Source organism: Spermophilus citellus, assembly GCF_964194105.1.
Source record: "Spermophilus citellus genome assembly, chromosome: 14".
NCBI classification, from domain to species: domain Eukaryota; kingdom Metazoa; phylum Chordata; class Mammalia; order Rodentia; family Sciuridae; genus Spermophilus; species Spermophilus citellus.
The window spans coordinates 97,851,219-97,867,008 of record NC_138194.1 but is presented as its reverse complement, the minus strand read 5'-3'; the positions used below and the strand labels follow the sequence as shown (position 1 = coordinate 97,867,008).

At 44.5% G+C, this 15,790-nt stretch overlaps 1 protein-coding gene across 5 annotated transcripts in view; it reads left to right on the top strand.

The window, feature by feature from the left end:
* ZFAT (zinc finger and AT-hook domain containing) overlaps nt 1–15,790 on the top strand; it is a 194,199-nt gene that overhangs the window by 85,585 nt on the left and 92,824 nt on the right. For all 5 annotated transcript variants that reach the window (XR_014018835.1, XM_081266609.1, XM_081266608.1 and 2 more), the window contains 2 exons: nt 1,329–1,478; nt 4,672–4,845. Coding sequence is in view for 4 of the 5 variants with exons in the window: in XM_081266609.1 (XP_081122735.1) it covers nt 1,329–1,478; nt 4,672–4,845 (324 nt within the window). In the remaining variant the exon portion in view is untranslated. The remainder of the gene's footprint in view (nt 1–1,328; nt 1,479–4,671; nt 4,846–15,790) is intronic.

Genomic DNA, 15,790 nt, shown 5'->3' with positions numbered 1-15,790 from the left:
TGGTGGTGTATAAGTGGCGATGGCCCCCACCAGGCTGAGAGGCTTCCCTGACTTGGAGTGACAGTATGGACTTCTCACCCCATACTGCTCAGACATGTGATCCATGACTATCTGGGCATCCACATGAGGAAGCTACCCTCTCTTGCCTGGTTAATTCCTGTTCATTGTCCTCCCTCAAAGCCCTATCCTCTGGGAGGCTCTTGTGGCCACTCCGCCTGCTGACACTGTGGTGTGCTGGCCGCTTGTACTCTCCCTGTCCCCCACGGGATCCTTGAGGTGGGGCTTCCCCCTACACATGCAGGGCCAGGGAGAGCAGACGCCAGTCCTCTGCACTGTGTAAATGTGTGACAGACAGGACATGTGGCTCTCTGCGTCCTTGCCTCTTTCGTCTTTTCCCATCTGCCCTGGCATAAAGGAACTAACTCGCTGATTGTGAATGACAAGACACGGAGGCAGATAAATAAGGGAAGGGCAGTAAACACCTCTGTTTCTCTGGGAATGGACTGCCTGAGCCCTCATCAGTGTCACAGCACGTGGGCTACCTGATGCTGTGAAGGCCCAGTTCTGTCCTTCACCTGGTAACCTGTGTCTTAAATGATCAGTGGCCCAATGTGGGCCAAAGGTAGTCATGTAAAATTTCCAGCCTTTGAAGAGAGGTGAAACATTCTTTCTTCATTATTTTAAACTTTATTATGGAAAACCTCAAATTCGAAAGTACACTGAAAAAGTTAAGGACCCCACGTATGCATCCGTGACTCAGCTTCCACAAGCATCTGCACTTTGCAGATTCTCTGTTAGTGTATCTACCTTATAAACTTTTTTTAAGAATATGATATCATGTCGTTTCCCCATGAAAACTTTACAAATCATATCATACTAAGTCAGAGTTTTCTCAACCTAACCACCGTTTCACCATGAGAAGCAAAATTAACAGTGAGTCCTTCTTTCTACTTGTATTTGTTCATCTAATCTTAAGTGGCAGGCATTTTTGTTTAGTGATTATGTCACTTGCCTGTGGCCCCCCAGCCTTCCCACCCCGACCTTTTCTCCATGCTATTGATTTCTGAGAGAAACTGAGTTTCTTTTGTAGAGACTGTTATGTTCTGCATTCATCTGATTATTGCTTTGGATTTTTTCTTCACGTCTTGTGTTTTATGGTCAACAGATGTTGTATCTGAAGCTTTATCAGATTCTGATTTAGCTTTTTAGACAAAAATGCTATCTCACGACACCATGAGGCATGTCCTGACTTGCGCCTGCACGGGTAGGTGCTGCTACCCTGGGCTGAGGGCCTTCGTCTCCCTGACTGCTGTCTACTTCTGTTTCAGAGGTCTCCATGAACACCATTTCCGAGGTTCTTGGGAGGAGGGTCCAGCTGAAGGGGCTCATTGGAAAGAGAGCTATGAAGTGCCCGTATTGTGATTTCTACTTCATGAAGAACGGCTCAGACCTTCAGCGTCATATTTGGGCTCATGAAGGTAAACAATTGTCTTTCCATATGGAGCAGCCATTCAGTTTTGTGCTTCTATGCTTCACTCTGGGAGTCTATGGGGAGGAAGCCCTGTCCTCACGTCCCTACGGTTGGGCTTTCTTTAGCTTAGAGAGCTGTGTCCACCAGCCAGGTGAGATCATTGATGGCATCATTACCTGATCAGCTGCATTTGCAGTGAGCAGAGGTTGCACTTCTTCCTAGCTCTGGGTCAGTTGAACTGAGCTAAATCGCCATGCCTCCCCTGCCAGAAAGCAGGTGCCAGATGCAAGACGCTGCCTTATTCACAGCAGTGGCTTGGTGCCTGCCATGGTGCATTACCTTAGCAGGCATGAAGAACTGTTGTGTTGTTACAAGTGAACGGAACAGAGACAGCAATGGCTGCAGGCATGTGGATTGCTGCCAGTCATGTCATGGGGAGAGATTCTGAAGGTGGGAGTGCCAAGTGGAGATGAAGTCATGCAGAGAGGATGTGGGCTCTGCTCGGGGCTTGTCTGTGGGAAGCATCTGGAGGAAGTTGGAGGTTGAGGTTCTATTAGAGACTAAGGATAAGGCAGGAGCAAGGGCCAGGAGGAGAACCCCTAGACTTTAGCAGTAGCCCCTTGCCTGCCTGTTAGGGGCCTGAAATGTGGCAGGGGAGAACAAGACTAAAGAGGGGCTGAAGGATGAGGTGTTTTCTGCAGTGTGGGGTAAAAATGACCTATTGTAAACTCTGGGGGGAACTGTTAGGAAGGGAGGGGCCAACAGTCCAGGAAAGAGAAGCATAGCTGGTGGTGTAGGAGCCAGGAGGAGACAGAGGCTTGGAGACCAGACGCCAAGGCTGGGAGGTGCTTTTTCATTTATCGGCATTTACTGATGCTTGTGGGCTGCCAGACAGTGTGCTCAGTGCTTTGCTCACACTATTGGACTCAGTACTTGCAGTAACCTTAGAGACAGGTACCGTGGGAATATGAACCACCAGGGATTTGGAGCAATGAGGTCTTGGTGTAAAACCTTCAGTAGAGGCTTCCTGCATTGGAGCTGGAGACCTGGGATGCTACCGCACCCCCATGGGATGTGCTTTGATGTGTATTTACCATTTGGGAGAAATCTAATATTTTAAGCAACTTTAGAATTCTGATAAAGTTTCAGAAAACCAAGGACTTCTGCTTTTCATTGGAAAGTCCTGATATTATTTTTTTTTGCTAGTCTATTTCTATAGTGATGAAATCATGTAGGAAAAAAGCATATTTGTGCACACTGCAGTACTTGATTCCATGGAGTTGATCCCTACATTATAATTATTCATTCTCTCTGTTCCCGCTCAAAATGAAACACAAAATAAGGAAAATAGAAATAATAACCAAGTACATAAAAGAGGAAAACATTGAAAATACCAAGAAAAATAAAGAAAACATGGAAAGTAGCTGTAGTAATTAACTATGTGTAGCCATGTTTTTATACACATACCATTTATTGTTCTGAGGATCTGTTTTTGTTCAGGGTTTCATTGTGGTTGAGTGATGCACTGGGACTATCCCCACAGCTGTTCTAAACACTGGCTTCTGCAGGTAAGAGCAAAGGAGCATGGAGGGGGCAGAATCTGGTCCCTTCCAGTGGGGCTACCTCACAGGGAAGCTAGAGGTCTTCATAGCCAGGCTGGCCACTTCAGCTGCACCTCTTCCTTGACCACACGTGACATGAGGGTATAGAGGTACATAGCCATCCAGGCATAGCCGGGCACTGGGAGGGTGAAGAGTCTCTGAGCTGCAGTGTGGCTCTCTTCACTCCTCTCAAGATGAAGAACAGAAGTTAGGACTTTGTCTTCTTAGGACTATGAGAGAGCCTCTGTCTGCATTCCTGAGCTGTTTAACCTTTTAGAAGAACACTTGGTCAAATAGTACCTGAATATAATTCAACTCTTCTCACATTTATGAAGTGTATTCCTCTTGTGTGGACTTCTCCTTGGTGACGATACTGCTGATCTGTCCTTAGCTGCAACTGGTGTTTGAGAGCCTGGTCAGGGTACTGGATCAGCATGTGATCCAGAAAGGCTGCTCACCAGGCTGGGACCAGACTGCAGCCTGTTCTCATGCAGGTGTATTAGAAGTGAACTGCCCAGAACACAGGCCAGCAGCCAGAGATTCCTTGGGAGGTGGTTGATGGTCTTATCATTTACAAACATGATGTCCATAATCTAAGCATTAGTTCAAGGTCATGAAGCTTATTTTGGTTATGGTTAGATTATTACTGTTATCTCCAGAACCCCAGCCCCATGATGGGCTTTGGTGGACTGTGAAGTATGCTAGTCCCATAAGTGTCTATGCCCCTGGACACATCCCACAGCCTCTTTAAAGCCTCCATTTTCTCAACTCCAAAGTCATAGATGTTATGGACAATGGGTGAAAATGTCTGGCCTGCCAAGCATTACCCTGTGTTTAGGGCTAGGGAACCCTCTGTCCCTCACCCTCATAAAATATTACCTGTGCTATAATGGCCTGTTTACTTGTCTGCATCTCCCACTGGACAGCTGGGGCAGGAACCAAGCCTTCTCAGTTTCAAGATTAGCCCTTAGAGGTTAGTGTAAAAGTAGGTCCCCTATAGATATTTGTTGAATGAAAGAATAGTTTGATGCCAGGTGCTCCTACAGTTTGAGTCATTGGCCCCAAAATGGTGTTATAAAGCTGTTAATCCTACGAATTAATGTATGTTTTCACATTCGATTTTGAGTGCCCAATCACACTGATTTTTGCAAAGGCCCTTGGGGTCCTTGATTTTGTTCATTTTAACTCAGTTCAATTGAATTTAATGACTGTCTGCTCTGTAAGTTGCTCAGAGTTTCTGTCCCCTGGGATTTCCTGTCTGGGGCAATGCAGATGTGAATAGCTTTCAGTATTGTGCTGTGAACATTCTAGCAGTAGGGTTATAGGATTTGGGAACCCTGACAGGTGGGAAATCTATGTGAGAAGGTCAGAGAAGGCAGCAGAGGGAGGCAACTTGGCTGCCCAGCAGGAAAGAGCATCCTTATGTGAGGGACAGGTTGGGAAGAGCCTGGCACTGAGAGTGTGGAGCGTGTTCAGGAGGAGCAAGTGTGCCTCCTTGTTCAGATGGACACTGTCAATATAAATCTGTTCCTTTGGATTCATATACACACACATGCAAGTGTGTATGTGAAAATGATATATACTTTTTTCCCCTGGTAGGTGTGAAGCCCTTCAAATGTTCTTTGTGTGAGTATGCAACTCGTAGCAAGAGCAACCTCAAGGCTCACATGAATCGTCACAGCACTGAGAAGACCCACCTGTGTGACATGTGTGGCAAGAAATTCAAATCCAAAGGAACACTGAAGAGCCACAAGCTGCTTCACACTGCTGATGGTGAGCCAGCGACCCCAGTGGGGCTCTGTAGATCTGTGGCTTGAGACTGACCTGCCAAGCCCAGCAGAGGCTGTGGTGTCCCTGGGGCAGGTGCACGGGGGTGGAGGAACAGAGGTGGTTTTAGAGAGTGGATCTTCCCAAGGTGCACTAAGGTCCTGGCCTGTCTTTCTTTGTCCCCTGCCTGAGCTGGAATAATCCTGACTTCCAGAAGGTGCTGGATAAACATTCTGGGATGCAGGTGTGTCAGTGAGATGTGGGGGAGAGAGCTTCCTGGAGTGAGGCATCCTCAGAAGGCCTTGAGGTTCAGAGAGTTTCTGCCTTCCTTAGCCACCATTCCACCTGGAGATTGGGGACACAGAGAGGCAAGTCTGATTGCCCCTGGCTTGATTTTTCAAGCTTGTGCTCTTTTCATCCAAGCCACATTAGGGCTCCTGTGTTCAGTTCAGAATGAGGCTCAACCTAAAGCCTTGACTTTGTGAAATATACCAAGTGGATTCTTGGTTTCATTCACTCCTTGAGAACCACTGGCTGATTATGTGTGTGCCAATCCTGATGGTAGATTCTCAGGGTGCTAGTCTGCAGGCACCATCTTCCCTGTCTACATAAGAAGACACCTTGCCTGTGTTCTTGCAGCAAACTCTACCAGCTCTCCCACTTCTGCCCCAGGGTCCTCTGTCAGGATAGGCCAGTAACTGTGCTGATTTGCTTTCATTCTAAGTCGAAGCCCAAATCCACTCCAAGACCCAGCTCTTGCCTTCAGGGAGGCTGAGATGTGGTGGGTTGGGGGCTGGTGGGGAGGCCACAGTGAGGATGAGTACTGGAATGTGGGAGGGCCTCTGGAGCCCTGGGGACCAGGGTAAGAATCTAGGAGGGTGGAGAGGCCCAGCACTGAAATGTGTCCCCTGGCATGGGCTGGACCCAGGAAAGGAGATTTGTTCTAAGAAAAATGTAGCTAAACCACAAAAGGCTTTAAATAACTGTAATTTTTACTTAGAAACCCCAGCTATATAAGGGACTTGTGAATACTCCAGATCTATAAATTTTACTTATAAAATTTTCCATAATTATATACAAAAAATAGAGTTTCCTGTGAAGGTAAAATTTCTCAGCAGTGATCGTTAACTTCAGAACTCAGGGGATAGTATAGCTGTTAGGTCGTGCCTTGTGTGCATGTTCTGAACATCAGTCCTGTAGTGTGTGCACTGATTGGATCCTTGGCAGGAATTGGGTTGAGCTTGAGGGACTGAGGGGAGAGGCTGTGGGTTGACTGGGATTCCCAGAAGTGATTGGTCAAGGGCTTGGTGAAGGGAGAAAACTTGTACAGTCCTATCTGCATACAGTCATCCATAATCAAAATAAAAACTATGAGGGTTAAGCAGCCAGGTGTGATTAGTGAAGGCATCAAGGCCATCTGTTGAGTGTGAATTCTGTACCTCCTCAAGCTGTAGCCTTACTTATCTCTCCTGTCTGTCAACATCTCAGCAAGAATCATGTTTCTTGACGTGGTTGCACATTTCTTGCTGAAATCCTCAGTCATGAAGAGTAGCTGTCCCCAGAGCCGGGAGTCTGGAGTGTTCCCTGCGCTGTGGTAGCAGGGTAAGGAGGCATTCATGGGGACTGGAATGGGCACAGTGGCCTCAGGAGTGGCTGGGGATCTGGGCCGTGTGGAAAAAGGCTGTGCAATGGCCAGGGTGTCTGCTCAGGTGGGCCCTGGATCACCAGTGTTGCCTTAGAGGGAGGATGTGAGAAACCCACGTGATAAAAGAAACTTTCCTCATTGGGGGTTAATTATTAGTTTGATAATGGTCTTAAAAATCAGTAAAAAGGAGAGAGGGAGAGGGAGAGGGAGAGGGAGAGGGAGAGGGAGAGGGAGAGAGAGAGAGAGAGAGAGAGAGACTCCGACTCCTCTGGAGGGGAAGGGTCCAGAGCTGGTGCCTGAGGGAGTTGGGGGTTGTCTTGACCCTTTATAGATTTCTGAATTTAGACAAATTATTCTACTTTAATAAGAAGAAATAGTTTGTTTTTATATTACTTTAATTGAACCTCAATTGAAAACTTTTGTAGTCTTTGTATGTATAATTTTATCTAATAGTAACCTGGTTTATAGTGAAGACACAGAACCAAAGCATTTGTAAGCCTTTTTCCATTTACCAATTTATGAAAACACATTTAATGTTTAAATATATTACCTTCTGGAGTTTAAGAAGTCAAGAGTTGTTGATTTTATACTTAGCAGATGATGTTTTAGAACTTTAACTTTGCTAACAAACACATTTATGATTATTCCCATAGATGTTAAAACTGATTTACTAATTTTTAACAGTAAAAACTAAGATATCAGACAAGTGTAGTTAACAGTATTAGCTGTCTCTTCCCTGTTGCAGCAAAATCCTGGAGGCAATAGATATTACATTCTAGACATTTTATAGAAACTAAAACTTTTTAAATTGTTTGACCACCAAGAAAAATTTGTGAGTTAATAATTTTAAAGACATATTTACTCTCATCTGTTTACCTAATTTAAATTGAAGTTTTTTTTGAAGTCACGTGAACTGGAAGGTATTTGGTCCATTTCTCATTTAAATTTTGATTTATGAGTGATCATTTATCTATATACCAATTTTGATACCATATACATGATGTGTGGACACAAGCACATGTGTAGACACAACAATACAATACATAGGTATGCACATATAAATAAACATTCAGGAAACAAAGATGTTGTAGCTCTTTATAGGTAGATCTCCACAGGTTGGAGACAATGCTAATACTAACCTATCTAATAGTAACCTGTTAGTAATCTGTTTTTAACCTGTTAGAAATTTAAATGGAGCCTCCCAGACTTTTACATTATGACTTAAATATAGGGCAGGTTTGTACAGCTGCAAATGTTAGATGTAAACTCCAATAGCCATTGTGGACACTGAAATCAAGGGTTCAAGTGCCACTTGTCCTTGATGGCTATCAGATTTATTCTCAAAATCACCATGTCTGTGTCTGTCTTATGATTTTGTGAAAGGAGATTTTCCAATGTATTTGAGAGCTAATCCTTGAAAAATTGACCTTTGAACAGAGAGTATTAAAAACTTGTATAGTTATATAAAATAAAACTTATCAGAAAAATATATTAACTTAGGCACACAGGATCAAATGTCAATTCACTATAAAACCAAAAGTTCAAAAATATAGAAAATTTTAAACAGGAGTTCTAAAACAATGACATGTCCATAATTACTCTATAAAGGAGCATGCAGAACCGCTTTATCAGATCAGATGGCACTTTTGGGGGAGATTAGAGTATGTCCAGTTATTTGAAGAATGTGAGAATCCTGACATCCTCAGGTAAAGAGTCTCAGGGTAAGGAAGACTTATATATATGGGACCATCCTATTTTGCCTCCCTGTGCTGTAGTGTTTAGGGAGCAACCTGTTTAGAAAGCAGGTGGTAGAGTGCAAGAGCAGGTACGATGCCAGCCATTTAGGTCCCACACCAGCTTGAATTTAAAAGTGACACCTTTTTTTTTCTTTTTTTGAACTTTGGTTAAAAAGTAGTTTGGGATGATTGCCTCTATAGCTTACATTTCATATGTAAGTCTGAGAGAATTAGGGATCTGGCACAATCTAAGAAGTAAGGAAAGCTGATGTTCTGAATTTGAGAAGCAAAACCTCATATATAGGGCATTTTAACCATTTTTTCTTTTGTTGAATCTGTCTCTTAAGGTGTGTTGCTATAGTTTATGTTTCCTCTGGAGACCAGAGTCTGTTCCCCCAGGTGGTCTGGATGCAGAAAATCAGACGAAAATGAGGCACTTTTTGAGCGTGTGTGGTTCAGTCTGAATCCCAACCTTTCAGTATTCAGACTAGTGGTGAACTGTTGAGAATGAAGTTCCCACCTGAGTATGAGAAATAGAACCCAGGCTTCTGGACCACAGGAGACTCCATTTTGTTAGGGTTGTCTCCCAAAAAGCTTCTCACAATCAGCAACATCCATCTATTGCCACGTGGTCTTGCCTGATTTACTATTGCCTCCTCGGTGAGAGTGAATGAGGCACTCTGGTCTGCCCTGTGACAGACCCTGCAGGATTGAGGGTTAGCAGCAAATGTCTAATGTCTTCTTGTCATCATAAACTTCCAAATGTGAGGACCCATGGGAAAATGACTTATAGTGGAGCATATTCCTCTGGTGCTGGAGAGGAGATCTGCAGAGAAATCTTTAAGATCCCTTAGCTAGTGGTCCCAGCCAGAATCTTGCAGTTGTGTCAACCCTTTGTTTTTCTTTTCTTGTAGCCAAAGACAAACTGGGATTAGGGACACTGTCTACTGATGCCAGATGTGCTATGAGCCTGGATAGGACAGTGAGAAATGGCTTTGGCAGAACCCAACATGCCTAATGCAGAGAATAGGTGATTAGGAGACACCTAGGCCCTGAATTCCCTTGCCGGAGTCTTGCAGCATGTGGTCTTGCACTACCTGTATTTAATTAGCTTGGGGTACCCATTATTGTCCTCCAGAAAGAGACAGAAGGGCACACCTCAGAAAAATGTAGGGTGCGGAGGAGCTTACTTCAGTGACAATCCTGGCAGAGCCCCCAGCTAATAACAGTCTTGAAAATAAGGATCAGGTAATGTTTCCCAGATATTGGAGATAAACAACTGAGAAATGCTGAGGCAAGAGCAAAAAGGTCAATTTTATTTAAGAAACAGAAGGCTGGGGAGGGAGAGGAGGGAGGCCAGAGATGGTGTCTGAGAGAGAGGGAGTGTCTTGCCCTTTTATAGATTTCTGGTTTCCTTTCTTAGGCCTCCTCCTCCTCTTATCTTGCCTATATGGTGACCAGAAGGCAGCAAGACAGCTGCAGGAGTTGATCCCTCCCCTCCCCTGGAGGCTCTTAGCAACTGGGTGATATGGAGTGTTATCTATCCATTTGCCTTTCTTTGATAATTGGCTACCTGTTCTTTGCCCCAGTCTCAGTTTCATAACATTTATTAAATTGTGTATTCATGAAGTTCAGTGTGCTGTGTGGTAGGAACCTCCTTTTCCATGTTTTTCTATCAATCTGGCATCTTTATAGAGAAATCAGTTTTTCTAGACTTATTTTGCAGAACTGAGATTCCCTAGGATGTAGGGTCTGGTTCTGAAATGTTGGTCTGTCTCAATGATTTTTGTTCTAGGTCATTGTTTTTTAAGATACTGCTTTAACAGAATTTTATTATACACATTTACTTTATTTCATTTTCTTTTAATTTTTATCAATATTTTTTAGCTCTCTCATTTATTTATTACTTCTTTTATAAACTTGGGATTTTTCAGTCAAGTTATGAAAAATGCCTTCCTCTTCCTCTCTGGGGGAGATACTCCATTTCATCTGTGCCGAGCTTTGTATTCACCAGGAACTGTGTGTACAGAGATCCCTAGGCTGCCTGTCGGAAGCCCGTAGCCTCTAACCATATCGTCAGCCTTTTATTTAACAGTAAATGTTGCTTCAGAGCCTGTCAGAGATCATTTGGTTTTTATTGTATCAGTATGATTCCGTAGGTCCTTCTGTAGAGAAGCCACAGGTGGTAAGTGGAGCTGGAGAGGCCTGGCTTTGGGTCTTTATCTGCTACTTATTGCAAGTTGACTTAGTTTAGATTGCTTCTCTGAGCCTCATTCGTCATCAAGTGAGGATAGTTTCATACCCTATAGTTACACACCCTGTGCCAGAGGGGTCTGAAGCTCCAATGAGCAGATTGCACCCCATGCTCCCTGGGCTTTCTCCTGCTTTTTTGGCTGCCCCTGCCAGGCTCCTGTTCTGTTCTCCTGTCTGCTTCTTGGATGGCTTCAGGGCTCTGTCCCTGGTGATTTCCTTGGTGTGCTCCCATGCTCCATGCTCTCCCTCTCCACAGTCTCAGCTTTAGACTCCATTTATGTGGAGGGCTTCCAAGCTTGTATTTCCAGCCCAGGCCCCAGGCCCCAGGCCCCAGACCTGCCACTGTAACTGCCTCTGGATATTTGTAGGCAGACATCTAAGGGGCTCTTCAAACTGGCCTGTTCAACTGGCTGCGGATCTTCCTTTCCAGACCCAGGCTTCTGTGGCCCAGGGGCTGCCAGACTTGTTAAAGAGACAGTTTCTGCAATATCTTCTTTTCCCTTTGCTTTTGTCTTTATAAATCTTTTTAAAAACATGTAAAAGCCATTTTTAACTTATAAATGCACAAAGCAGGAAGCAGGGTGGATTTGGCTGATCCCTGCTTACTTCTAGGTGAATCCTTTTTAGTACTCTCAGCACAACCCAGGATTCTCCTGCTTCTCAGCACCTCACAATATCCTTTTAGTGGATATTAACTCTTGCTTCGTTCTTTAAAAAAAATTAAACATACACTTATTTTATCATATATTTCTCATGTACATAAAAAAGAAAAATAGGGAAGTAATTTGGTAATTTTCCTGAATTATGTTCCCACTGTTCTGAGTGATTCTGGCCATTTACCGAGTGTCTTCAGTCCCCTGTGTGGTCCTGGGTACCCTGGGCACACAGAGATGCCTGCCCTTGTCTCCAGCATGCTCTTCCAGGCTGCAGTGCCCACTCTGTGAGTCTCTTGCTGGTGCTCTCGGATCCTGCAGGAGAGCATGAAATGCTTTTCCTTCTCACTGCTTCCTCATTCTGTCCTCTTTTCCAAGGGCTTTGGGAGTTTCTGCTCCTTTCAGTTGAACCTTTTTGGGTTGGGTGCAGCAGGCTGTCCTTTGCCACATGGGCTCGTGACTCACCATAACTCAGCTCTATCTGCTCTCATGAGCTTCCTTTCAGATGTTATTGCTTTGCAGGAAAACATGTGGGTCCTCCCTCAGGTGTGAATACCTGCTTCACTCATTCATGCCCTGTAGCTTTGTCTTTGACTTTGGTGGACGTGATAACCATTCATGTTTAGAACAGGTGTGTGTGTGTGTGTGTGTGTGTGTGTGTGTGTGTGTGTGTTGCTGAAGATTGAACCCAGCACCTTCAACGTGGCAAGTGCTCTGCCATTGAGATCATTGCCAGCCCTTAAAGTAAAAATTTTGTGAAGGCATTTCAAAATGCAATCAAATTCCATGCAGATACTGACACCAGTATGTGTAACTTAATTGAGGTGACAATATGCTCATATCATCAGATCAAGTTTACACCTGCTCACAGGGTGCCGGTGCCACTGGCTCTGACTGGGGGAACCAGTTGCAAACCTTTCCTACTTTAAGGCACCTTCCAGTTTCCGGATACTAAAATGTGAAAAATGTGTACGTCAGAAGTGATGAAGTAGACAGTTGAAGAGCCAGCATGACCTTGTGGGGTGGGAAACACCATCATCCTCACCTGCAGAGGGAGATACACCTGCCTCCATTCTAGCAGCCACCTCCTGGCAGCTCTCTCACTTCCCCTTCCAGGGGCTGCTCTTAGCATAGGGCCAGTGACTGTGCTGAAGCAGAGGTCAAGGTCCCACTCCAGAGTTCGTCACCTTTCTTATATCTGCGCTTATTTCAGTCAAAGCCCAGATCCTCCCTAAGCGCTAGGTGGCCCTGCAGCCTGCCCACATGCCCTCTGCCCTCATCTCCTCTGCTCTGCCCAGCTCTCAGCTCACCTACATCTTACACCCCTCGGTCCCTTAAACTTGCCAGGTACGCATAGGGCATTGGCTGGGGTTCTCCCTCCTAGCTGGAGAGTTCTTCCCCCTTGTCTCAGTGGACACCCTGGCCCTGCCCTTTAGGTCTTCACTGAAGAGTCCTATTCCAGGAAAGTTCTTCCCTAGGTTCTCCGTGGGTGTAGAGTCTCGGCACCCCTCAGCCCTCCACATTCCCTTGTTGGTTTTTCTACCTGGCTTTTCTGTTGTCTGAACTATGGGAACTCTTCTGCCAACACTTCATACTCATCCATGTTTCTTACCATTTCTCCTAGGCCTTTCTCAATGTACTCTTCAGTTTTCTGAGTCATGATTTTTCCGTCTTCTACTAGATTGTAAACTTGATGAGCAGGGATTTTTGACTTAATTACATTTTCTTTTTTTTTAATCTCTTAGTACCTTTTTTTTAATCTCTTAGAAGAGCACCTGGCTTATAGTACATGTTCTGTGTACTATAAGAGTGAATAAATGGAAAAAATGTAAAATACCCTGCATAAAGTGGTTGGGATATAATATTACTCAAAAAGTGCCAATTATTTCATCCCATTTCATTTCTCAGATAATTATGTTAAATCAAATTCTTGTGAATTAGATATTTTTAAAATATGGTTGAGGAACCCACTATTAAATGAATCTTCTTGGGCATCTTTTAATGAAGTAAAAAGGAATCGAGTGATTACTTCTCCTCTACCAACTTGCAAATCTTAATTTTTCATATTTATTGGCTTATTTAAAGTGATCTATCCCTGTTTATTGCATTTCTGTTTCCCAAAGGAGCTTATTACTGTACCTTAGGAAGGCCATTCTGGGTGAAGGTTTCACTTAAAAAGGTTTGCCAGGCAATATTTATAGAGAGAAATGGATCTGTAAAGGGCTTGATCAGATTCTAACAGTGTGCAAGGATTTAATGCAAAAATTATGTTGTAACACATTTTCCCTTTTTGACTTTAAAAAGGCTTACACGTGACGTAGTCTGGGGGTTCACACGTGATTTTGCCCACCCACGGCCACTGAGGGAGCTGAATTGTGCAGCGCTTGGTATCACATGATGAAACGAGAATTCTCTAATCATGCAGTGAAAAGCTTTTGAAGTTGAGGGCTGAATCCTTTGGGTCTCCACTTCCTCCAGTCCAGCCTTTCCTCATACACTATAGTTAAGAAGTTTCTTGTAAAATTTACTAAGAAGAGTCACCCAGGTTTTAAGTACTCTTATAATATGTAATAATTAGATGAGCGAAGAGTTGAGAAAGGAAATCAGGTCTGAGTGGAGGAAGCATATTGTTGCCTTGACATCTTCAATTCATAATAAAATATACCGTGGCTACATGTTGAAGTAGTCTAGGAAGAAAAAGTGTGGAGATTTCACCCCCTCCCTTTCCTCTCCCTTAAAAAGCCAAATTACTCTGGGGTAAAGTAGGCCCACTTATCCCGTGGCCACTTCTAAAAATCTGTCTCAAGAAGCAGGAAGCAAATGGTTCCTGAGCAACCAGCCTGCTTTGGTGAGATGGTCTCTCTGCAGCACCCTTGTCCCCATCCTTCCTCCCACTCACCTCAGCAGAGGGCTAAGGGTGGGCTATGAGTGGGGCCACTGGATGAAACACTGTGGGTTTCTGTGGCTCGTCTCCGTGGGCTTGTGTCTTTGTGATGGTGGGGGCGGTGGGGCTGATTTCAGGGTCCCATTTTATAGGTGCCTTCTGTGTGGGTCCACTTGCACTCTCTTTGACAGTTTTTTTCTGACCAATTGGAAATAATTGCACCCATACTATAAAACGCACTGTGCAAGCTTGATGGGCAGATAGCTCAGGCTGATTTACAGTGAACCATCGAGTAAGACGTGGTTACCTCAGACTTGCTCAGGTGGAGGGGTCTTGGGTGCAGATGTGAGCTCAGTGTCTGTCACTTTAAGCCAGCCCTGGCGCCTCCTCCTCCCTGTTCTCCTACCTGGCTCTGTGCCAACTCTCATGCAGATCCATTCCTCCTTGTATCAAAACTGATGCATTAATCACAGAGAATTATCAGGCAGAGTCTGCAGTTGCTTGAGGTTTGGCTCCTGAAGTACAAGAGACTTCTGAAACTGTATTTTTATTGCCATAGCTATTGCTGTTCTGATTCGCCATTGCATAAGTTACCACAGATGCTGGGACAATGTAGTTGTGTTTTCAAAGCGCCCATAGCAAGTTGCTCCTTGGGTCACCTCTGGGATGCTTCCTTCACACTAGGTGGTGAACCTCTGCATGCTGGGTAGAACAGTGGATTCAGGAGGCAGGCCCTGTTGGAAGGCCTCCTGCCAGGATAGCCTGGAACAGGTGCTTCCTCAGCCCTGTTGCGAATGTGTTCCTGTGACTGCTGAACAGATCACCCCAAATGCAGTGGCTTAGAACAACAAAAGTTGATCATCTCATAGCTCTGGTGGTCGCAGTCCAAAGACCAGGTGTCTGATTTGGGGTGGGAGTGATCTTCCTTCTGGAGACCCCAGGGCCATCTCTTTCTTCATCCTTTGTAGCATCTAGAGCTGTCTGTATATTTTGGCTTAGAGCCGCCCAACCCCCCCTGCCCCTGCTTCATTAGCACATCTCCTTGACCTGGACCCTCCTGCTTCCCTTTCAGTGGGCCTACCTGGCCAATCTGAGATCCTCTCTCAGTTCAAGATCTTTAACTTGATTTCCGTGTGAAGTAGCATGTCTGGGTTCCAGGGATTAGGGCCTGAATGTCGGTGTGCTGCTGTGGGGCATTATCTGCTTACCACCTGGGATGGGCTAGCACTAAGGGGGAGCTGGAGCCCAGCTGCCTGGCCTTGGTTCTGGAGACCAGGGTCCTCACATGCCCAGCATCTGTAAACGGTACACGTCAAGAGGGGATGTCAGCAGCAATGAATCCATATCATCAAAGAAAGATCAAAGTTCTCCTCATTCAGATGTCTGTCTTCAGGAAGACACAATACAATAAACAGTATTCAAGAATACCACTGTTGAAAAAGGGTAAATGTCAGTTTCATTAAAAAAAAAAAAGTGTAGTCAGTTTTCTGAAAACTGCTGAAAATTTACTTATGCAAAATACTACCTTTTTAAGTAATCCTGGATAAACAGTTATAGGAGGCACTCTCACTTTTATGCCTCTAGTTGTTATTACCAATAGCAGTTTGAATTTATGGTAATTCTTCCTCTAAGTACTTTAGTGCCCCTTCAAGTTTGAGGTTTACATAAAGTTTGCTTTTGAAGTGATGGTTGATTTAACAGTCATTTCAAACAAGAGCCTCAATCAGAAGGGATTTTCCATCACCATCTCTTTGTTCTGATGGAATTCTAATGCTGCAAG